The sequence below is a fragment of the Rhipicephalus sanguineus genome, chromosome 4, assembly GCF_013339695.2.
Source record: "Rhipicephalus sanguineus isolate Rsan-2018 chromosome 4, BIME_Rsan_1.4, whole genome shotgun sequence".
Lineage (NCBI taxonomy): Eukaryota > Metazoa > Arthropoda > Arachnida > Ixodida > Ixodidae > Rhipicephalus > Rhipicephalus sanguineus.
In genome coordinates this window covers 89,719,760-89,745,610 of record NC_051179.1, presented here as the reverse complement: position 1 = coordinate 89,745,610, position 25,851 = coordinate 89,719,760, and the positions used below count along the sequence as shown (strand labels likewise).

The 25,851-nt window shown below is 46.1% G+C and overlaps 1 protein-coding gene and 1 pseudogene across 1 annotated transcript in view; both read left to right on the top strand.

The window, feature by feature from the left end:
- The window catches only part of LOC119390403 (uncharacterized), a 138,081-nt gene extending 120,421 nt beyond the window's left edge, over window positions 1–17,660 (top strand). Inside the window, exons 11-13 of the mRNA XM_037658017.2 lie at window positions 1,897–1,940; window positions 5,557–5,631; window positions 17,440–17,660. Coding sequence (XP_037513945.1) covers window positions 1,897–1,940; window positions 5,557–5,631; window positions 17,440–17,598 — 278 coding nt within the window. The 3' untranslated portion in view covers window positions 17,599–17,660. The remainder of the gene's footprint in view (window positions 1–1,896; window positions 1,941–5,556; window positions 5,632–17,439) is intronic.
- Window positions 17,661–18,452: 792 nt separating this feature from the next.
- LOC125758398 (uncharacterized) lies at window positions 18,453–19,138 on the top strand (annotated as a pseudogene).
- Window positions 19,139–25,851: the final 6,713 nt, after the last annotated feature.

Sequence of the window (25,851 nt, the reverse complement as noted above, 5' to 3'; positions counted from 1 at the left end):
AAAGTTGAACGACCATCTATTGTACGTCGCGTTCGCTTATAGTACAGCACACAAGGAAACAAACCAAGGGACGCCATCTAGTCTTCCTCGGGGCCAAGAAGTGACGTCGATTCTTGATGCAATGCAACTGGATAAGTGCAACGATAGAGACATAAACGCAGAAGTTTTTACTCAACGTACTCAAGAAGCGAGACAGCTAGCACGTGCCCGAACCATCCGCTAATAAAACTACCACGCACAACGTTACAATTTGCGACAACGACACGCCACATATGAAACAGGCGAGAAAGTGTGGATCTGGAGCTCTCTTCGCCGACGGGGATATTCTGAAAATCCTACTGACGAGATATTTTGGTACTTACAAAGCTGTACAATGCCCAACCGACGTTAACTGCGAGGTCACCCCTGACAGCCTTTCGAGAACTTGCTAGCACAAACGAGGCTGTGGTACAATATTGGGCGCATGACGCCCTAATATCCAGACTGACATGCACCACACTTCTACTACACCACCTTCTTGCAGTAGAGCATCGGGACGATGCCCTTTGTGGAGGAAGGCAAAGGCATCATACAATATGCGGCGCGAAAACGATAACGAAGTTCACGCGTGCTGAGAAAGGAGGATGAGGTCCACTGCTGATATTTTCAATCATGTCTAATTAAATGGACCTATCCTGTTTCCTCGATTTTGGCCTTTCTGCATTACGACAATATGAATACATCCACCATGGTGACAAGCTGACTGGGTGTGATGTGCAAGTGCGCGTTTCAAAAAGGCGCGACGCAAAGACAAATAAAGAAGACGACGACGATGACTCGCGACCGTAGCGCGTGTGAGCGTGATCACGTTTGGTCCAATGAAGAGCTGCCACGGGGTTCTGGAAGAAAAGCCACGGGTGTAGAACGGCGAAGCGAGGAGACGTGGCCGGGACGTGACGGAGTGAAGAAGCCGACCAGGGCGCTGGAGTGGCGGCCGGCAGAGTTCGTGCGTCGAGGCCGCTGCGGGCTCCCACCTGGGCGCGTACCCAGCTTCTTCAGTCGTCTGGCGTTGGCCAGACACACGCTTCTCATCGTCTGGCGTTGGCCAGTCAATACCGGCGTCTCCCGCTTCAAACCCAATCAGCGGCTGGCGAACACCAAAGGGGCGTCCGGCCGTTGACCTCGACTCGCCCGACGCTTCTGTCCACCTGAGTGAGCGTCTACCGCGCCTCTAGCCGTTGGCGTCTGCGTGAGTTCGTCTGTGCCTTGCCTTCACAGTCCCCGCTACAACGGTGACACTGCCTTTTTCTCTTGTGTTTGTCTTCTGTGAACTGTTCGCGTCTTTTAACGTTTTCCTATTCTTGTTAACTCTTTTGCGCTTGTATTTTCTGTATCTCTTCCCCTCGCTCTCTTTATTTCTGCTGTGTAAATATATTGAGTGTTTCGTTTCGTGTGTGCACAAATGGTCTCGCCTCGTTTTCTTGATGACGGTTATGTCATCGGTTGAATGTTTACCGAACCTACACGAGAGCATATTGATTAAATAGCCTCGTGACACTGGGACGTTCTGATGCTCTCCAAGACGTCACCATACGAGTTTGTTTTCAGTGTAAGGAGCATACGCATTGTAGAATTTTCGAACGTTCGTAGTTTTTAATCCGGTTATACAGCCTTAATAATTATACTAATATATTCACAGGATTCTTAGGCTGGCGCCTCTTATTTTTCGTGTATCCATGAAGCCACACACATTTTGTGGCGATGACTTTGTACAATAGTGATCGACCGGGAGGTCGAGAGCAGTAGCGATTGCCGCGTTTGTAGAAGTAGTAAATATTTACTGTGTTTTGTATAGTATGCCTATACTCAAAATTATCGCACATTGTTGTTTACTGCATTTTATCTTTGTTTCGGCAGGTGATGTCTGCCTATATGATGCTGTGAATAGTAGTTGCGGCCCGGTAAGTAGATAGTGTTGTTACTGTCTTTCTGCCTGACTAGCACATTTTCCCGTACGTCTATGTGTGTAGGCTTTCACCTCGTTCACTATATGTACTTCAGCCAACTAGATGTTCATCTGAATTTTTGTACGATACTGAAGGATAGCATAGCAACTCAAGCCGTGTCTCACCAGAGGATCTATTGCAATGACTAAGCATTCGTACAATACGCATAAAACTGTAAATTATAATAGTGTGTATCATGCATTTGTTTTAATTTTTCAGTGCTCGCTGTTGTAGACATCGAAGCAGTTGCTGAGTGGCGAGAAGGCATAAAAACACCAAAAACTAGTCGAGGGCTCCTGAACACGTGTTTATTAACAATAAACATGTACCAAACAGGCCCATATCAACGTCTGCGTAGACGAAGCGTTATTATGACAACAATGTGCGCTCTTGCGCCCATACGTTAGCGTAACTACCAGATAGCACTCCGGTAGACGTCAAAGTTAATGTTTAAGAAAATCCGGCAGATCCCACGCACTGTGGGAGTCGATATAATGCGAAGCAGGCGGCAAAGAGCTGCGTACATCGCCATGTTTGTCTTTCAAGCAAATGAAGTCATTCATGGCATGGTATCTAGCGCACTATGTATCGCGTGTGTGTCATACATGCATGCATGCATGCATGCATGCATGCACAATGTGGTATATACCATGCAAATGAAACGTATATTCTGGTATACAAGACGCATGACTTGTCATTCATGTTCGTCACGCACTCATGTCATGCCATACCAACTTTGTATATATCCACTTAACGAAACCACGGTAAGGGCACAATTGTGACAGTGTCATGTAAATCGTAACATGCATGACATGAATGTCATGATTCGCATGCGACTGGCGCTGACTGACACTCCTAAGTTTCAATCCACATATATACCCCATAAAGTGGACGGGGAGATGACCGCCGCCGTAGCTCAGTGGTAGAGCATCGGACGCGTTATTCGAAGGTCGCAGGTTCGGTCCCTGCCGGCGGCAGGTTATCTTTTCGTCCACTTTACTTTCTTCACATTTATATTCTAATTACTACAAATAACACCCCCTATACTTTCCTTGGCATTACTGTCTGTTAGTTCTCATTAATATTGTGTCTAACAAAGAAAGACGAGCCCTTAAGAGTAATCTTCTTTCCTTCATTCATAGCGAGGGTCTCGTTCTGGCAGACATGATGCCTTCAGGTAGTATGCGAGGGATTATTGGTCAGTTGCCTGCTCGTAAATAGATCACGTGCTACGTGACGCCAAAAAGGCAAAAAAAGAGTGTTCCACACTCGCCGCCATGGCTGCGACTGGCGCTGACTGACACTCCTAAGTTTCAATCCACATATATACCCCATAAAGTGGACGGGGAGATGACCGCCGCCGTAGCTCAGTGGTAGAGCATCGGACGCGTTATTCGAAGGTCGCAGGTACGGTCCCTGCCGGCGGCAGGTTATCTTTTCGTCCACTTTACTTTCTTCACATTTATATTCTAATTACTACAAATAACACCCCCTATACTTTCCTTGGCATTACTGTCTGTTAGTTATCATTAATATTGTGTCTAACAAAGAAAAACGAGCCCTTAAGAGTAATCTTCTTTCCTGCATGTTAGCACTTGTCATTTATGTTTGTCATGCAGTCACGCCACGTAATACCAATTTTGTTGCCTATCAAGCAAGCGAAAAGGCCGCAAGCGCACCATGAGCGTGGCATGTAAATCATGGCCTACGTGGCATGCATATCATGATTTTCATGTTACCACCTGTCATTTACGTTCGTTGAGCAGTCAAGTCACGCAATACCAATTTTGGTGTCTATCAAGCTAGCGAAACGGTCGCGAGCTCACCCTAAGCGTTGCATGTAAATCATGCTGTACATGAAATGCATGTCACGATTGTCATGTTACCACCCGCCATTTATGTTCGTCGTAGTCACGTCACGCAATACCAATATTGATGTATATCAAGCACGCAAAATGGCCGCAAGCGCACCATAAGCGTGGCATATAAATCATGTTCTACGTGACATGCAAGTCGTGATTTTCATGTTATCACCTGTCATGTATGTTCGTCATACGGTCGCGTCACGCAATGTCAATTTTGGTGTATATGAAGCTAGCGAAACGGCCGCAAGCGCACCATGAGCGTCGCATATAAATCATGCCACACATGAAATGCATGCAATGGTTGTCATGGTACCACTCGTCATTTATGTTCATCATACAGTCACGTCACGCAATACCAATATTGGCATACACTAAGCAAGCGAAATGGCCGTGAGTGCATCATGAGCGTGGCATGTAAATCATCCCCTACGTGACATGCAGCGCATAATTTTCATGTTACCACCTCTCATTTATGTTCATCATACAGTCGCGTCACGCAATGCCAATTTGGGTGTATATCAAGCTAGCAAAACGGCCGCGAGCGCAACAGGAGCGTCGCATATAAATCATGCTGTACATGAAATGCATGCCATGAATGTCATGTTACCACTCGTCATTTATGTTCGTCGTGCAGTCACGTCACGCAATACCAATTTTTGTATATATCAAGCAAGCTAAACGACCACGAGCGCACCATGAGCGTCTCATGTAAGTCATGCCCCAGATGACACGCATGTCATGATTTTCATGTTACTACTGTCAGTTACGTTCGTCATACAGTAATGTCGCGGAATACGAATTTTGGTGCATATCAAGCCAACAAACCGGCCACCAGCGCACCATGAGTTTGGCATGCAAATCACGCTGTACATGAAACGCATGTCATGTTTGTCATGTTACCACATGTCAGTTAGGTTTTCCATACACTCTTGTCACTACATACCAGTTTTGGTGTATAATCAAATTAACGAAATGGCCGCAAGAGCACCAAGACCGTGACATGTAAATCATGCTGTACATGACAAGCATATCACGATTTTCATGTTATGGCCTGTCATTTATATTCGTAATCGTAATACAGTCATGTTATGCTATACCGATTCTGGTATACATCCCATTAACGAAGCGGCCAGGAGTACACAAAGTCGCAGGTGGTAACATAGATAGATAGATAGATAGATAGATAGATAGATAGATAGATAGATAGATAGATAGATAGATAGATAGATAGATAGATAGATAGATAGATAGATAGATAGATAGATAGATAGATAGATAGATAGATAGATAGATAGATAGAAAATCGCAGAAGTTTGCTAAGAAATGCTTCGCATTTAAAACTGCAACTTTACGTCAACGGCTTACAACTTTCATTTTCGAAAGTTTCTCGTGAGCACGGTAAGCCTGCTCAAAGATATTTTGTTCCCTATCACGAATACAAAAATGCACCTTTTACAGTTTGACAAAACGCCAATCACAAATACGCTGTCGGAGGCTCGTCGCAACGCTAAATATCAAGCTGAAATATACATAGTTAGAAGTGAGCCAATCAGTCTAATAGAAATTTTCGAATAAACAGTATTTGTACTCGGGTTTGTCACCGTGCTATGTTCAAGTACACTCGAACAAACAATTTGTGGCACTTTCATAAATTTTGAGAGCAACAACAGCCTGTCTATTTTTTCTGACTCGATATTCCTTCTCAGGTATCAATTGGGTGCAACATGTCGTGTTTAGAAGAAGGACCTGGACTGTTGCCTAATAATACGCTCTGCGTAGTAGTAAGTTGCCCATTAATTTATTGCATATTTACACTATAGTATATATAATTATCCATCGCAAGAATTAGTTACCGGATTCGTCTTGGTGAGGCCTTCACAAGAGATAATGCACATCTCATCGCCTGCAGTAACACCGGTCCCTCTTGTTATTTCTGTTAAGTGTCAGAAACTCTTGAACGCATATTTTGTATCTGCCTAGCATACGTATCGTAAGCGACCGAAACTGATTTCTCGTGTTCGACGATTCCATAATAGGTCATTAACTGATGACGCTGTATTACGCCCTTGGCATGACGTGAACACTGCAACTATGGTCGTAAGATCGGTCATATCCTTCCTATAAGCCACTGGACTGGATGCATGGCATTGTCCCAACTTGACGGGACTGTATATATTCACCTCTCTAACACATCATCGTCATTCATTACTATCCCCCCCCCCATTTCCCACTCCCAGTGTAGAGTAGCAGGCCAGAGCATACTATCGCTGAGGCCAACCTCTCTGCCCTTCTGTAAATAAACCTCTCTCTCTTATCCATTTCTTCATAAAAGAAACTCTATAGACTAAAGTGAAATTTGTAGGTGATTTGGAAACCCATCACATTTCCCTTAGTTCAATAAATCGAGATGTTTGCCGGGTGACTATAAGATCTGTTGTATGGCGGCTAGTGTGAGTAAAACATTCGAACTTCGTACAAATAAAGCAGGTCTTAAGGAACCTGCCTTAAATGAAGGCCCGTTGAAAAATTTATAGAATGTCCTTTCAGCCAACAAAATGCTTATAGAGTGAAAAATATTGGACGCATCACTGATAAAAAAAGGTTCATTATTTATGCTTCTCACTTCGCTTACGTTTGCAGGAGACTTATGCACATAGAAGAACATTCACAACGTTGCTTTTCCAACATACATGTAAAGTTAGGGATTGTACGTGTGGGTTTGTGGCACTTGTAGAGGAAGACTGGGCGTTGGGCACTACGCGTACACCGGTAAAGCTCCTCGAAATTTTTACATAGAATAAGAAAGCACAAAACACATTTGGAGGAAACTTTCGCGGCTAAGTAATGAGAACATGGGAAGCCTACATATTGCCTCTCAGTATATTGCATCGATGAAATTTTTGGAGGAGGAAAAGTTTTCCTGAGGTTTAGCGTACTGCAAATAACGCATTGGATATTAAGCCTTATTTCTACCAGCCGAAGTGGACGCCTCGACGGATAAATACAGATAAATAAATAAAAAGTTTGCTGCTACTCACATTACACGCCTGAAGATTTTTCTGCAGTAACGAATCGGTAGGAACAATATATCCACAAACAAGCAAATAGTAACATTTCTCGCCGCAAATGCCATCAGGGGCGCTTGCTTCAGGGCTGTGAGTGGTACGTTGTGAGCGCGGCGAAATTGAATGCGAGATATCGTGGCCACATGATGACACAACCTTCAGTCCTTCGCGCGTGTGTGCATAGTCTGTGCGATTAAGCTCATAGATGAATCGTACCGCTCGCTGGAGTGCGGCGTCAGCACTACTCCTCGGCAAGAGCAAAAGCGGTGGGCGGACCCGATCTTCGCCGCGGGCGTCTGTCAATCAAACAGAGTGACGCGCGAACTAGGGCAGAAAATCGTTGTCATAGTGCCCGTGTGTCTGTCACGAGTTTCGTGCGATGGACTCTAAGCACCAGCTTCTTTGCTTATAAAATAATTTGGTCAGCTTTCACTACTTGTGCAAGGCCGGAGCCATCGGAGGAGCTTGTGATCACCTAGTTCTTCCAGCTTTTTACGTGGCTCGCCTACTCAGTCTGCTCGGTGTTGTTTGGAGTGAAGACCGCGTCAGTGAGGTCTCAAAATTTATGGTATTAATTAGCTAGGTCTTAATTGAAGTAATGTTGAATAGTCCTCTCTTAATTTTTAACGTTTTAGTTAACACGGCATAGATTACTCAGGTGTATTTAGCAAGGTCTTAATTAGCATGGTGCTAATTAGCATAACCCTAAATATCACGATCTTAATTAGGTCGGTCTGAGTGAGTAAGGTTCTAATTATCTCGGCTTTACATAGCGTGCTCCTAACTAGCATCGTGTTTACTAGCATGACACTAATTAGCTCGGTCTTCGCTTTACAAGGCTTCAATAGCATGATCTTAGTAAGATGTGGCTTACTTAGCTAGGTCTTAGCAGGTCTTGGCTTAATAAGATTGGTCATAGTATGTCCTGGCATAATTAGCCAGGTACAATGCCCTGCCAGTAGGTAATCAGCCGGCATGTGCTCGGGGAGCGAGCAAACAATGATGAAGAGGCCGAACAGGGCGCGCGCTGGCCGCGCAACGCGCCAGAATGCACAGGCCGACCATGATGTTTATACACGTGGTATCGGAGATTAGCTCCCGCCGCAGTGTTGTAAGGCGCTCGGCCAAAGCTAATCTCAGAGGCCACGGTGCTGATTATTCTAACCCCTTAAGTGCCAATTAAATTACGACGTGAAATTCTTCAGTAACATGTTCAAAAAAATCTTGCGAAAACGTTTTACGCCTTACGAAAATGCTTTAGTCATCATATTTCGCACCGTCATGAAATACCCAGGCCCGTAGCCAGGAATTTTTTTCGGGGAGGGCTCACATGCTGAAGGCCTTGAAACACACAAATTTTCGTTATTTATTATCGGTAAAACACCCCCTCCATCAGAATTTCGGGAAGCTAGAAAGCCCTAGACCCCCCCCCCTTCCCTTGGTAATACCCCATATCTGGGGCATTTGATCGGTAGTCCGAAGGAAATTTCTGCAACTCCGGAAAGTATGGGTGCCATTTGACTTCCCTTGCACAAAATGTACTAAACCCGCAATAACGAAATCGGCGGGGAAAGCCCAAAATTTCGCTCTTGCGGGAATTTCGTTGGCGCGAGAATGCGGCAGAAAAGACATGGAATTTACAAAAATCACATTTTATTTCCAAAAGTCAGCAAGTTTGCTTTGGCGGGCCTTACTATGCAGCACTTTCATGCCTCTCGATCGGGACTCTTGTTTGCCACGGGACAAAGTTCCCCCATGCACTGGTCAGAGACGGCGGCACTGCGCTGTTACCAGTACCGTCATCAAGTGCGCCTACAGGCGAACCTCCGCTGGATCAGCGCGGACCAGCTCAGAATCGTGTACAGCGAGCTACACGCAACGCCGAATTCTTCGGCGATGGCCATTTTTTCCTGCCCTTTTCCACATCACTGTTGATGGCAGCCTTATCTTTCAGTGTGATGAACTTCCGCTTTTTCGGTGGAGGCGGCATCTTCACAGGCAGCGAAATCGGACGAAGCAATCGCAACACACAGTTCACGTTGCACTAAGCGACCAAGCAAATGCTCCACAAATGGCTCTACACACGCGACCATGTGCGCGCAAAGCCGACAAAGCCAAGCACAGAGCCAAGCCAACGAACGAATCTCCATGAGGAATGTGGATTTGGCTATGTAGTCCGCGATAACGGGCAGGTGTTTCGGTAAGCCATCATCATGATCATTGTCGCCAGCTTTGTTTTTTTGTAAACAATGATGGCGGCTGCTTTTCAAGTGCGCTGTAGCGTTAATTTTGCACAATTTAAGTGTAACATGAATGCATTTCAGCAGTTCTCGAATGTAGTTAATGTTGCGAGAGTTGATTATTTGCGCACTCGTGTTTCAAAAATTTCGTTAATGAGAGACTACGGTATGAATATAATTCGTAGTCGCGAGTTATGAAATGCATTGACTCCTATGGGCGTTCACCGGGGCTCCGAAAATATTTCGTTGTGGTGAGAATTTCGTTCCCTCGGGATTTCGTTATCGCGGGTTTCCACTGTATTCCTCGACAGTTCAATACAAACTAGATGAAACTACCATCCTTGTGGTAGCGTTCAAAACACGGCACTGTGCCATGTTCGTTTATAACGTGTGGAAGGCGCAAGGCGCCCATTTCGCCGTTCAGTGTGCAGACTCTCATTCAATAAAAGCGCCAATCGCGGAACCCGTGCTGCCATCTATGTTTTAAATAGGAAAACACCATTTGACAAGCTGGGCTCGTCAATAGTTTCTTGTAACATTGCTGAAGAGCCGTGACGAGCACAGCTCGTCATAAGCAAAAAAGTGTAAATTTGTCATGACGAGCTCAGCTCGTCATAAGCAGTTAAGGGGCTAAAGGATGCTTAGTGCAGACATATTAAACGCTTGAAAATGAATTTAATTAGCCCGTACCTTCAAAAATATCGTTACTAACGGTTTCTGTCACTTTTCTTGCTTGGGTGCACTTCTGCACTCGGTGGAACGGCAAACAAATGAAAGACGATGCCTCTGGTTTGAAGACACCACCCAACTCTGTCGACCGCCCTTGAAGTGACGCTAACGTTCCATCGCGAGCAATGGAACGCAGAACGCGCTGAGGGATGGATTTGACCTTTTCGTACTGCTAGCTCGTTCAAAAGAGCGTGTCGGCAGAGCTCGCAAAGATTCCGAATATCGCGAAACTCGGGCCATCCTGCATAGCGCCTCTGGTGTGCTTGTTGCCTGAGGCATTTTACGCGATAGCGTTAGAGAGCTCGTTTCGCAGAAATTCTGCCGTCAGTGACGGCGTCGCTTGTGAGCGAAAAATCGAAAAAGATGCAAATAAAGTAAATAATAAAAATCTTCGGCCCCGTTGAGGATCGAACCCAGTTCGTGTGCGTGGCAAGCAGCTGTCCAACCAGAAAGCCACGATGTTACTTGCGACTGCTTTGCAAATAAACACTACATAAATGCCACGTAGTGGAAGGAGTCTACTTAAGGTATTTTGTTCGGTAGGTGTCACTACGAAAATGAGCCCATTCGGCTCCCTTTTGGCAACCCTGTTCTTGCGAAAGCGGAAAAGGGTGTGAAAGAATGAAATATGAGAAGGGTCTATGACGACAACACGAAGTAATGACAATAGCACCATTTAAGCGCACACGAACATTGTATGTGGCCACTCATTCTTTGTCGTTCAGTCTGGCTTCTCGAAGAGACCCCAGCAACGCCCTCCAGTGGTTCGCGTTGAAGACCGGATTGGCCAGTGCCCTAGACTTTCGTTTTCTGCGAAAGGGCAGTTGTCCAGCTGGTCTTGTGCAGTTTACATGGCTGCTCTTTCAGAGTATAAGCGGGTGCACCCATAGAAAAGGTGCGCGATTGTTTTGTTGCATCCGCAGAGTTCGCACAACGGGCTATCAGTCATTCCAGTAATAAATTATAAGGACTTGAGAAGGCCGCTCCAAGCGACATATAGACCAGCAGGATAGATTCACGTCGTGATAGGACTGACAACATACGTAGTTGAAGGTCTGGATCTAAAGTTCGGAGATGTGGCCTTGTAAACGTTGGTGCATTCCACAGGTCCAGAATTAGGTAACGGGCTAGCACACGAAGTCATTATCCTGCGCCCTATACTGAAAGGGGAATGGCGACAGTGCTGACGCCTTCGTGCGTGGGTCCCCGCAGGGGCGTCTGCGCAAGCAGGCGTTTGGTGTGTAGCGACACCACGGACCCGAGCTAACGGGGGGTTTCGATCCCTCCCACGCCTCGCCGTGCGTGGCTATGCCGTGTCCGGGGAAAAGGGGATCCTGGGGGTTGAGCCGACGCTGGGTGATTGGACCTTTAAGGCCCCCCGGCAGACGCAACACACCCCTTTGGCCCCGGCTTCACGCAGACGGCACCCCTGGGCTGACCCACCCAGGGGAAATCGGCAGTCGCCTTTTCCTATCTCTCTCTCCCCTCATCTTCGTCTTTCTCTCTCACTTTCAGCCTTTCCTGTCCTCTCCTATCTTCTAGTCACTTCCAATTTTAGTGGCGGCAAGGGTTAACCTTGTGTGGCTACCCAACCTAGGGTAAACCATATTGGGTTATAGTAACGTCGCACTACTGGCGTTGCGCAGACTTGTACACATGTTCTGACACGCCCCCTTGTTGGGCTCCGTGGTGGGTGGTAGGCGCCGTTACCGAAAAATCCACTTTTTCCCATGGGATCCTCGACCCCTTCAGCAACCGATCGTGCCCCGAAAAGGGTACGCACCGACGTAACTTCACTCCTCTGGCCCAAAAACAAAGAAACCTTCCCGAAATTCCATGTCCTCCACTGCGAACAATCGTCAACGAAAGCTAGAGCAATCTCACCCTTTCTTGTTGCCAAGTGCCTAAAGGAGACCATTGGAACCGGTTATAAGGCCACAAAGATGGCAAGTGGAGATCTGCTCCTCGAACTAAAGGATAAGGAACAGTACAATAAACTCTCGCACCTCGTAGCCTTTGGAAACATACCTGTCTCTGTGAGCGCACATCGTACCATGAATACAGTGAAGGGCGTGGTATCGGACGAAGATTTGATGACACTGAATGAAGAAGAACTCCTCGATGGATGGAAAGAACAAGGTGTGACACATGTCCAACGCATCACAATCAGACGTAACAACAACGAAATACCAACGAAGCACTTGATACTCACCTTCAGTTCAACCACCCTACCCGAAACTCTTGAAACTGGATATGTGAAACTCAATGTCCGACCGTTCATTCCAAACCCGAGGCGTTGTTTCAAATGCCAGCGCTTTGGACATGCATCTCAGAGCTGCCGAGGGCAGCTGACTTGCGCTAAGTGCGGCACAACTGGTCACAGTGCTGACGACTGCAATCATGACGAGTTCCTTTGTGCAAACTGCGACGGAAGCCACCCTGCATACTCCAGAGCGTGCCCAGCCTGGAAGAGAGAAAAAGAAATAATCACTATAAAAGTTAAAGAAAACATCACGTTTCGGGAAGCAAGACAACGGATCTCGTCAATGTTTCCACTAAAAACACCTTTCGCCGAAGTGGTGCAACGAGGGGCGGCACCACAACGGCCCCTGGCGGTAGCCCGGAACACGCCTAGCGTGCCCAGGCTAACGCCACTTGCCCCTTCGGTGGGAGCAGCTACCGCTGCCCTGCCCACATTCAACCTGTCCACACCAGTGGCCTCCACAAGCTCTGGCAGCAGCCAGGGCAATCACGAGGCCAAGGGGGTCTTATCGACCTCCAGCTCGGTGGGGACAAAGACTTCGTCCACCGAGGCGAGGTCTAAGAGACGCACAGACCGCTCTGTCGAGCGGGTGTCCAGTGCCTCGCAAGAGGCTATGGACACTACGTCAAGCCAAACGGCGCAGGAAGCGCCGAAGGAGCGGCGAGCTTCTCTCGACCGCTCCAAAAAGGACAAAACACCAATTACAGGGCCTAACAAAGGCCCCGTAAAATGAGCCAATCTCCGTCCACTTTACACACAGCACCCTTTTTCCCATCATGGACAACATCATACAGTGGAACGTAAGAGGACTACTTAGAAATCTAGACGATATCCAAGAACTTCTGAGTAAGTTCAACCCGAAAGTGCTGTGTGTGCAAGAAACACACCTAACTTCAAAACACACGAACTTCCTCCGGCAATACATTACTTTCCGAAAAGACCGCGAGGATGCTGTCGTATCGTCTGGCGGTGTGGCCATTATAGTTGATAGAAGTATAGCATGCCACCATTTGAAGCTCCAGACGGCCCTTGAGGCAGTGGCCATTCGAGCTGTACTTTTTAACAAACTCATTACCATATGTTCCGTGTATATACCACCACATCATCAGCTTCACAGACGCGATTTAGAATCATTATTAGATGAACTCCCAGAACCCTTTTTGATTCTAGGTGATTTTAATGCACACAATGTCCTCTGGGGCGATCCTCGCTGTGACTCTCGAGAACGTCTCATTGAACAGCTCCTTTTTTCGTCTAGTTTATGTCTTTTAAATAAGAAGGAGCCTACGTATTTTAGCCTTGCAAACCATTCATACTCCTCCATAGATCTTAGCATCTCATCACCCTCCCTTTTACCCGTCTTTGAATGGAGCGTTCTGAAAGACCCTTATGGGAGTGACCACTTCCCAACCATCCTGAGTACGCCGACCAAAGACCAACTGCCCCCGCAGGTTCCTCGATGGAAGGTTGACTCAGCTGATTGGGAACGGTACAAAACCCTTGCGCACATGACATGGACTGAGCTGTCCGCTCTGACCTTAGATGACGCTGTCATGTATCTTACAGCTTTTATTCTTGATGCCGCATCAAATTGTATTGCCCAAACAAGCGGCCTGGGTTCTAAGCGGCGAGTTCCATGGTGGAACGATGCATGTAGAAAAGCGCGGATGAATCAGAACAAAGCGTGGGCGTTGTTTCGTGACTCCCCAACAGCAGAAAACCTGGAACATTTCAAGGAGGTCAAATCGCAGGCAAGGAGAACGCGCCGACAAGCCAGACGAGAAAGCTGGACAAAGTTCATATCGAGTATCAACTCGTACACAGACGAGGGAAAAGTGTGGAATAAGGTGAAGAAAATTAAGGGCCAACAAACGTACTCCCTGCCATTAGTAAATAGCCTCGGAGAAAGCCTGGAGGATCAAGCTAATTTTCTTGGCACACATTTTGAACACATATCGAGCTCCTCACACTACTCCGAAACCTTCCAAAAGTACAAAGCAAGAATAGAACAACAGAAGTTGGAAAGAAAACCTGCAAAAAATGAGGCGTACAACGAACCATTCTGCTTAGCAGAACTGCAAACAGCACTGAACTGCTGTAACACATCTACCCCAGGTTCTGACTGCGTAATGTACGAAATGTTGAAGCAACTACCCTCTGAAACGCAAAAAACCCTCCTCACTCTCTACAACCTTATATGGCTCTCGGGTGTGATCCCCTCTTCTTGGAAGGAGGCTGTTATAATCCCAATTTTGAAACAAGGAAAGGATCCCTCTGTTGTATCAAGTTACAGACCCATAGCGCTAACAAGTTGCCTATGCAAAGTATTTGAAAAAATGATTAATTGCCGCTTACTACACTTCCTTGAATCAAACAAATTGCTCGACCCATACCAGTGCGGGTTCAGAGAAGGCCGATCCACCACCGATATCTCATACGTATCGAGGCATGCATACGTGAAGCTTTCGTTCATAACCAGTTTTTCCTATCTGTATTCCTCGACATGGAGAAGGCCTACGATACGACCTGGAGGTTTGGGATACTGAGAGACCTCTCACACATGGGTATACGTGGTAATATGTTCAATGTCATCGAAAGTTATCTGTCTGATCGCACATTCCGCGTTCGAGTGGGCAATGTTTTGTCCCGAACATTTATACAGGAAACCGGAGTGCCACAGGGTGGGGTGCTCAGCTGTACGCTCTTTATTATAAAAATGAATTCTCTTCGTCTGTACATCCCAAGTAATATGTTTTATTCAGTATACGTTGACGACCTGCAGATAGGTTTTCAATCGTGTTCTTTTGGGATCTGTGAGCGACAGGTTCAGCTTGCTCTTAACAAGGTGTCCAAATGGGCTGATGAAAACGGGTTCAAATTGAACCCACAGAAAAGCACCTGCGTTCTTTTTTCACGAAAAAGAGGCTTGTACCCTGATCCTGAAATAGTCATGAAGGGTGAGCGTTTGCCCGTAAACACAGAACATAAGTTCCTAGGTATAATTTTGGATGCGAAGTTAACCTTTGTACCGCACATAAAACACCTTAAGAATAAATGCATGAAAACAATGAATATCCTAAAGGTGCTGTCACGCACAGCGTGGGGCAGCGACAGAAAGTGCCTCATGAATCTGTATAAAAGCCTTGTACGCTCACGCCTTGACTATGGGGCGATAGTCTATCACTCTGCCAAGCCAAGCGCTCTAAAAATGCTGGACCCAGTTCACCATCTAGGTATCCGCCTCTCCACAGGTGCCTTAGAACAAGCCCTATTGAAAGCCTTTATGTGGAATCAGACGAGTGGTCACTCCATCTGCAGAGAACGTATTCTTCTTTCATATATTTTCTTAAAGTGAATGCGAACAGTCAGCACCCTGCATATTCCACTATCAAGGACCTGTCCAGCTCTCAACTCTTTCGCAATAGGCCCACAATAGCACGCCCTTTCCCACTGCGCGTCAGAGAGCTAGCTGAAGAAACAAATGTCCCACTGCTTGAATACCACCCTATTCGCCCCACTATGCAGCTCCCGCCATGGCAGTGGCAGCTTATAGACTGCGACACATCCTTCGTAGCTGTCACAAAGCACGCGCCCCTTATACACATTCGGATGCATTTCCTAGAGCTGCAACATAAATATGACTGCCCAGAATATTATACTGATGCATCTAAGTCCCATGCTGGCGCGTCATATGCAGCGGTTGGACCATCTTTCTCGGATGCCGGCGTTTTACCCACTAGCACAAGCATTTTCACAGCCGAGGCTTACGCGTTATTCGTAGCCGTTAAACACATTAAAGAATTGAATACACCGAGGGTAGTTATATACACTGACTCCTTGAGTGTCGTGATGGCGCTGAAAAATCTGAAAAAACATAGAAATCCGGTAATTATGTCCCTCTACTCAATACTCTGCGCGGCGTACGCGTCCAAGCAACATATCGTCGTGTGCTGGGTGCCAGGGCACCGCGACATCGCAGGAAATGTGTTGGCTGACCAGCTGGCCACGTCAACCAACGTAAGCGCTGCAATCTCTTCAGTTGCTGTCCCCGTGATGGACCTAAAACCAAACATACGGAAAAAGCTCAGGGCTTACTGGCAAAAGTTATGGGACCTACAAACGCACAACAAGTTACACCTGATCAAACCACGCCTCGGTAACTGGCCACCTACATCAAAAACACGCCGTACAGAGGTCACTCTCTGTCGGCTTAGAATAGGACACACACACAGCACACACACACACCTTTTGTCCGGTGGTGACCCACCCAGCTGTGACAGATGTGGCCATCCACTTACCGTACATCACATACTCCTTGAATGCTCTGAGCTAGAGGCTTACAGAAAAAAACACTTTCCACTGGCGTTCACACAACACATACCCCTTCATCCAGCGATGTTCATAGGTAGAGAACCTCTTTTTAAATATGATACATTGAATGCGTTTTTAAAGGACATACGTACTTTTCATGTCATCTACGCAGGTGATCCGTAGCACGGCCTCCTAGAGGAGGCTGCTGCTGCGGATGCTACATCAAAAAGAGCACCTGCCTCCAGGCCCTTGGGACTAAGGGCGCTGACGAGGCATCCGTGCTAGTACAACCTCTATATTTTAGCGTCATGATCACCTAAAACTCATCCTCACCATGCACGTTTCACTCCACTCTCATGATTTTATTACATATATGTTTTACGCACCTTTAGTGCGCAGAATCTTAGGCCCTTATACAGCCACTAAACATCATCATTGTTCCCATCCGACACCGTTTCCTGGCGCTCTTTGGCCATCAATGGCCCTTGCGCCATTAAACAACATATATCATCATCATCATCGTGCGTGGGTCGGTGGATCGGGCAACTTTCTGGAAATATCTCCGTTTATGTATATACACGCAGGAACAAAAACATGCATGCACTTAGAACATATAGCGCGGTCAGACTCGCCTGTCTTAGCATAATATTCTGGCTACGCCCCTGAAGTGTATAATTAAGCCCTTTAAATAGAAAATCCTCAAATCATATGGAACAAATGATCTAAACCTGTTGCAATGTTATAATCAATTTTGACTGTGTGCAGATTCATTTAGCATTTCTCTCACTTGCGCCTAATTGCAGTAGCATAACTTCAGCTAGAAGGTTAGCCAATTTTACTGATGCCCTCATAGTGTAAACAGCGCAAATTACGCTGTTGTTGTTTAAAGAACGTGCAAAACTTTGTCATTGCTATGTTCAAGTCAGTGTCGACTCTTTCAGGTAGATGTATTGCTTATGTTCAAGTTCCCTTTCATTTCAGAACGCAACACTTCCGGAGGTCCAGGAAATGTCGAACTACGCTAACTTTTCCTGCCTTTTGGGCATGTGTAACAATGGCACTTGTGTGAGCTCTGGGAACACTACATTGTGCGAAAAGGTCCCTGTTATGACAGTGAGCTTGGAAAATAACATGGCATGATATTGAAAATACATAAGGAGCAAGCCAATGAAAATAAAGACTTGTGATGTGGTACCTTTGAAATTATCAAATCGACCACCATGTTCCCAATCATTTCTTCACATCGGCCCAATGACAGGCGTTAACGATTCCTTGAGATTTCCAACAGAATACGTGGCTTTTTTGTTTTGCAATAAGGAAATTGCGTACTGAATTTGTTAAGGTTTTCTGTGTCTGTCAACTGATTGCCACACCGATTATGAACACTCTATCTAAAAACAAACAACTGTACAGCAGATATTTTTTAAGTGAATAATATAAATGCACACATAAATAATGAACATTGTAGACTGCAAGGTGGGAAAGCTGTCGGTTCGTCTGCCTCAAACCTCTTGTTTATACATCGGCTGAATTCCTTATTTACGTGCTAACGACATGAATGGGCGTTGCCTGAATAGTCGGACAAGCGAAGACTGGACACGTTAAATCAATAAAACAAGAAAGAAGCAGACATTCTTTTTGCAAAAATAGAGCACTGTGGTGTACGTGGACACGCCCTTAACATAATATAGTCATAGCTGGGCTCACGATCTCAATACGTAGTCATTAACCATTACGCCTCACAGATTCTAAGCATTGTGAATGGCGTCCCTCAGGGTAGCATTTTGGGGCCACTGCTATTCAGTGTATATATAAATGATGTTCCTAACATCAGCACTCATGCGAAATACATGATATATGCAGACGACACCAGCTTATTTTTTTCTTCCAATAATATACAACACTTAGCAGAAATTGCACACGACGCGCTCTCATCACGCCATGTGGTCATCAGTTAACTCTTTGAACATAAACAAACAGAAAACGAAAGCAGTACTTTTCCTCCCTAAAAGAAAACAAGTATTTCTACGGCCCTCCTTATATCTAGGCGACACTGTGATCGAGTACGTAGACACCTTTAAATAATTAGGGATAACGTTCAGCAATACAATGTCATGGGATGCACATGTTAATAATCTTTCTTCAACACTCTCTAGAATCATAGGAATCACTTCGCGTAACAGATATATTTTTCCAACCAAAACTAAGCTTACTTTGTACTATGCATTCTTTTATTCCCACATAAGCTATTGCCTGCTAGTCTGGGGCAATACAACGTTGTCAAACATACTAAAACGACAAACCCTGCAAAAGAAAATGTTCCGCGCAATTGTAAATGGGCCCTATGATTCGCCCACTAAGCATAGCTGCCTACAATATAATATTGTACCTGTAAACAAATTATTCTACTACAGATATGCATGTTTTTATAAAACAATAACAAGAACAAATGATTCCTTTTTTTTTAATTGTTCCACTTACGTTTCGCCACTCATCATATGACACCAGTGTACGAAGTAGTTATGTATTACCAAACTGTAGAACAAATTATGGTTTTTCTTTGTTGAGTTTTACTGTGCCAAAGTTCTTGAATACCACATTTTATGACTGCCTAAACACTATGTCTCTTTCTGCCATTCGCAAGAGCATTATTCGGCAATCTGTGCCACCGTAATATCAAATGTTTTCATGTCTTCAATACATTGTATCAATCTATGTTATTGTCTTACACTCACAGTACTGTAGCCAATTATGACACATAGTTCTTTTTGTCAATATTTTTTATTAATTTTTTGCACATGCACGGACACTTACACGAACTCTCTGTACAGTGGCTGTTTCTGCTTTGTGCCTACTGCTGACATGTAAGGATGGCCAGGCTCGTCAAGCGGCGTAAAATTCGCTGCTTTTTTCTCGCCATCCCTAGTTTGTATGTACAATTTGAAATACAGATTTGAAGTTGAATTTAGGTCAGATAATACACCGTCTCGACTTAGCTTTAGTGTCCAACAACCATTCTTCTTTACTTCAATGGCGGAAGGGCGCATAATCATGGCCTATTAGCGCTGTTGTAGAGGCAATTGTGTAATGGCGGTGGTCGTGGTATTCCTACAGACGCAGTTAGCGGGGCTGGCCTGGCCGGCAATTGCTGTCTATTGGACGTCATAAACAGGTATAAAGTTCATTTAAAAGTGAACATTTTTCAAATGAATGGGCTGCTGCAAGGACGTGGTCTTGTCTGGATGAATTTATGAAACTAAAAGTTAAGGTAAACGTAGAAAGGTGTTAGATTGTATCTAAACAAGGCAGCAATCTATACACATTTAGAGATATGACGGGCTCAGCTGAAGCCAAACAAGATGTATTTGAGATAACACTCAGCTCTTCTAAAGGGGAGGGGGGAGCGTAGGAGGCACATGACGTTGAAATGTTAAAACGCCTCCGGCGTGCGAATTGTCACAAAAGTGATACAACAATAAAATCAAGCTCCAGCGCAGTAAATCGTTCACTTAACAGGAACTGAATGAACAATTACATTAGTTAAATAAGCTCTGGCGTTGTTCCGGGTTATTATACTATGAAGCAATATTATGTGGCCATGCAGCCAACGCTGCGGGGAAGGAGCTCCCAGCCAGTCGGGCTCGACATCGCTCCTCACAGCTTCCGTTTCCGATGTCGCTCCTCACAGCTTCCGTTTAGTCACAGCCTCTGACTGTTGTATTTCGCCGGGAGCTGAGAATATTATTACACTGGCTTCTGACACCGTCATTAATGGTGACGTGTTCATTGCTCCATCTGATCGCTGCATACCTACGGGGCTTACCATCGCACCTGGCCTTGTGCGCTTTAACGACGGTAGAGCGTTGGTCGCCGCACTTAATCTAACTTCTTCGCCAGTGATGCTGGCCCAGGGCACTGCTGTGAGTTGCTTTTTCTCTCGTTTCCCTTCGCGCAGAATTGCCGCCTTTGTCTGCCTCAACTGATCATACGGCTGCGACCGCTGCTTTAAATGCGACCATAAATCCCCACCTCACTGCTGAGCAAAAGAGAGACCTTTTAGACCTTCTTAAAAAGCATAGCGTTTCGTTTGACGTACACTCCAAGGTTCTGGGCCACACTTCCGTCGCAGTGCATCGCATCGAGACCGATGGCAGCTCAATTGTGCGCTGCCGCCCATATCGCGTGTCTTCGGCGGAACGTAAAATCATCGAGCAGAACGTCAACGACATGCTCAAACGCGACATCATCCGACCTTCATCCAGCTCTTAGTCATCTCTTGTGGTGTTGGTCCGGAAAAAGGACGGCTCTGTACGATTTTGTGTCGATTACAGAGCACTTATTAATATCACGAGAAAAGACGTATATCCGTTACCAAGAATCGACGATCTCGACTCCCTTCAAGGTGCAGAGTATTTCTCCAGTCTCGACCTCCGGTCCGGGTATTGGCAAATACCTATGCACGAAGCGGACAAGGACAAAGCAGCCTTTGCAACGCCGGACGGGCTTTATGAGTTCAACGTCATGCCCTTCGGATTATGCAACGCTCCTGCAACATTCGAGCGCATGATAGACACTGTTTTACGTGGCCTCAAGTGGAAAGACTGTTTATGTTATCTAGACGACATCGTTATTTTTTCTTCCACTTTTTCGCAGCACCTTGAGCGTTTGGACGAAGTTTTATCCTGCATTTCGAACGCTGGACTTCAGCTCAATACAAAGAAATGCCACTTCGCCAGCAAAAGTATCAAAGTATTGGGCCACCTTGTCAGTAAAGATGGCGTTCGACCAGACCCGGACAAGATTGCTGCCGTGATTCGTTTCGGCTGCGAAGTTTTCTTGGCCTGGTTTCCTACTTCCGCCGCTTCATCAGTCACTTTGCTGCCATTGCGGGACCATTACAAAAGCTTCTCACGTCGGGAACGGCCTTCGCTTGGACTGATGACTGCGAGTGTGCTTTCCAAGCCCTTAAACGTGCGTTAACATCAGACCCCGTCCTCCGTCACTTCGACGAGAGTGCCCCCACTTTTCTGCACACAGATTCAAGTGGCCATGGGATCGGTGCTGTCCTCCTACAGCGCGACGACACTTGCCGAGAGAGAGTTGTTGCGTATGCCAGTCGCGCCCTAACACCTGCGGAACAGAACTACTCCATAACAGAGCAGGAATGTCTTGCTGTAGTTTGGGCCATACAAAAATTTCGACCGTATCTTTATGGACGCCACTTCACTGTGATTACCGACCATCACGCTCTATGCTGGTTGTCCTCACTTAAACATTTGTCCGGACGCCTCGGCCGCTGGATACTTCGTTTGCAAGAATACACTTTTGACGTTGTGTACAAGTCTGGCAAACAGCATCAAGATGCCGACGCTCTCTCTCGCTGCCCTCTGCCACTTTCTTATCCGACCGCGCACCCTCGTTGCCCCTCAGGTGATCCTGAGCCTTCATCTTCACTCACGTTATCGCCCCTGGCAGTTCCTGAGTCGCTATCTTCCATCCGCTGCACTCAGTTGGCCTCGTATCAACCTGCTGTTGTAACCGCATCATCGGATACCTCAGTGGAACGTCTTCACCTCCTAATGCCAGACTACGTCGTCAGCTAAGGCAATTCAAGCTGGAAAGCAATGTGCTGCATCGCTATACTTACAATACCGATGGGCATAGGTGGGTGCCAGTACTTCCCCGTTCGCTGCGTAAACAAGTTCTCGAAGCACTGCACGACGACCCGTCCGCTGGCCACTTGGGGTTTCACAAGACGTACGACCGCGTTAGGAGCCGTTTCTTCGGGCCTGGCCTTTCTACCTTTGTAGCCAAGTATGTCGCTTCTTGCACACTTTGTCAACGCCGGAAACGACCATCTTCACCTCCGGCTGGCCTGTTACAACCCATCCTATGTCCCGAAACACCCTTTGCTGTAGTCGGAATAGACCTGTTCGGGCCACTTCCCGTAACGCCAGCAGGTCATCGGTGGATTGTAACAGCGGTCGATCACCTCACACGGTACGCAGAGACCGCCCCTCTGCGCACTAGTTCTGCGTCCGACATGGCCACCTTCTTTTTGGAAGCCATAGTGTTGCGTCATGGTGCACCTCGCGTGCTGTTGAGTGACCACGGCAAGACCTTTTTTTCGACAATTCTTGAAGAAGTGCTGAAAACGTGTGGCACAGTTCATAAGAGGACATCAGCCTACCAGCCTCAAACAAATGGCCTAACGGAGCGATTCTATCGTACGCTAACCGACATGATATCAATGTACATCGGACCACACCACGATAACTGCGACACGATTCTACCGTTCGTGACGTTTGCACACAACACCGCTGTGCAACGAACTGCCGGCTATTCACCTTTCTACCTGGTCTACGGTTGTGCGCCGATATTAGCCATCGACGCCTCTCCAATGCAACAATGAAAATCTCAACAACAGAACATTTCGTCTCTAGGCTTGACGAATGTCGGCAACGTGCTCGCCTCAACACAGAGGCCAGTCAACAAGACCGTAAGCAGCGTTATGACAGCTTTCATCGCGACGTCACATTCCATCCTGGCGATGAAGTACTACTTTGGACGCCTGTTCGTACTCCTGGATTGTGTGAGAAATTTCAATCACACTTCCTTGGACCTTACGTTGTTCGTGAACAAACATCCCCAGTTAACTATCTTGTCACCCCCGTCGAGGTCTCTTCGGACCGTCGTTACCATACTTCTGAGATATTGCACGTATCGCGTCTCAAGCCCTTCGTTCGGCGTACCTTTCCCGCCTAAATCGCGGCCGGGCCGGCCGCTCGCGCGCGCGGGGAGATTAGTGTGAGCATTGTTGATGCCCTTCATGTTCTCATATGTACATACTCATCATCACCAACTGTGTTTGGGTAGTGGGGCTCATAATCGGCACAATAAAGAAGAGTCTTGAGAGTCCTAAACGTTGCCTCACATCGGTTACAATTTTCATGGCGATCATGTATTGCTTACATATAGATTGCCAGTACGTTGATCTCAGCAACTCTGGTTAGGGCGATTCGTTATGGCTGCCACTTTTGACGACCGGCACGTGCAACTGCGCTGGCTTTGCGCTCGTATGCCTGTTCTGGTCGAACGCGGTAAGGTACTGCTATCTCTAGAAAAAATGTAGGAAATGTGAATGTTTTGGTTTCGTTCTGTGCGAACAGCGGCACTAATTCTTGGCAGAAGCTGGCGTAAAATTTGTTCTCTAATGATGAAGTGGCGTGGGGTGTGCAACCGCAGCCCACGTCAGCGTTCACCGAGTAAAAAAAAAAATTTAACGCACTGCTTGGCTCTGATCAAACGTGTGTCTTGAAAGCATATTTTCGCTGGAAAGTAATACTCGTACAGGAAGAAACACGTCTCGAAAGAAACATTTGTCTGGCTGGGTGAGAAATGCGAGATAAATGTAACAAAACTACAAAATACAAAAAAGTGAATAACAAGGTAAACGGCGATGAGAAAAAGAGCTGGATGTAAAACATTTCTGTTTCGCACTTCCTAAGTTCTTTTGGGTGCTCTTTCAACTGCATCCATCACGACTACTGTCTGATTTGATTTTATAAGTGCTAGACTGTTGACCGGAGTATACTTATACCTGCAGCATTTGTTTTTAAAAATGAGCGGAAAACTCCGACTTATTATTTCTTTATGAGTCAAATAAATAAACAATCTCCAGTTTTGAAGACCTCACCATAACAATGATAGAAAATTCTGTAAACGAACATGATTTTATATTTTCGAAGCAAAAATGTGTGGTGACAAGGAATCGTGAATTAAATGCCGCATTAAAATAAGTAGTCTGCTCATATGGCATGCTCAATGCAACCTACATAATGCGCTGCATGTCATACAGATCTTGGCAGTAAGTTATGCTGCAAATTGTACTGTAACCTTCTTCAACATCTCGACATGGCCGGAATCGTCCAGCGCAGACCGGTTTATGAGCGATATTGTAGATTAATCCACTTCATCAGCTGTGCTCCTCGCTCGAAAATTATTATTTATAGGACGAAGCTGCAGAAAAACCGTGAATTTCTGCTATTTGCTTGGGGACGGCTCTAGGACATGCTGCTTACTCTTCGGGATATTGGATTTGGTGCACAATAAAAATACAGAAAAAGTTTTGGCAGATCCCACGTACCGTGGTAGTCGATGCTATGCGAAGCATGTGACGGGAAGGTGACTGTGGCGTAATTTTTTTTTACTGAGCGAAACGTTACAACATGACGCTAAAGATTTGTATAAATTTTATACGCACACGTATACGTTGAAGAACCGCCTATGTGTTATATGGCCAGTTGTTTACAGTTGCGTAACACTGCCAACGGCATCGTGGGTATTATCAACACCAGAAGCGGTAAGCTGATATGTAGTGCTTATACTTGTCCCTTTTGATGGAGAACGCACGGACGTTTCACGAACCCGTGTGCATGTGCGGAAGAAGTTCTGCACAGTTCTTGAACAAGGTCATCATCACCGTGATCAGTGAGCACCAGCAGCTGCTCACGACATGTATCGGATCCGGTCGTGGTCGCGGTGACGAGGGGTCCATGTGTAATGAAGTATCAGGTATAGTACAGCTGTTGGAATTTGTGGATGCCTCGGTCATTTCATCGACGAATTGTCTGTCGATAGAGCCGGCGACATGTCGGAACCTGAAGTCACCCTTCGCGTTGGTGAGGAATAGGCCGTCGAGCCTGGTAGGCCTCGATAGTGCTACGTATACCAACTTCAGTGGATGGCGCTTGTCGTTTTCGCAGACTACCTGGACGTATGTGACCTACGTAGCCTAGTCTACAAAGCGGCTGTCAATCAATCTGGCATCATCCTCGGTGAGCATGAGGCCATCGCCCAGTCTCGTAAGAAATGAAGAGTACACTGCGTCGTTCTGGCGGACTAAGTTCACTTTACGGTGCGGTGATGTTAATATCATATGTAACTTTCTTTAATGTATTCCTCCGGGGTCGAGCAATGCTTCAACATAGCCTGCTGAATCATAGGAACACAAATGTAATGTTTATTAGGCTGCTATAAAAGCGGAGCCAACACTGGAACCACAGACGTTAATCTAATATGACGCCTGTATCGTAGGAGTACACATCGTAGGAATATCATGTAGTGTTTATTGCTTTCATGTAAAATTAGATAGCAAGCACCACAACCTCAATTGACGTTGCACCGCTTTGTCGTCTGCATAGGCTGATTTTCCATACCAGTTTATAGACCTGGCATAGCTCTGTGGTAGATTACCTGATTACCACGCAGAATGCTTGGGTTCGATTCCTGCTGGGGTCCTAATTTTCATTCTTTCCATTCGTTGCGTCAACGCTACCGATGTCGGTTTTTCTTAACGCTCTCGCATTCGTGAACTCCTCTCGCCCTCCCATG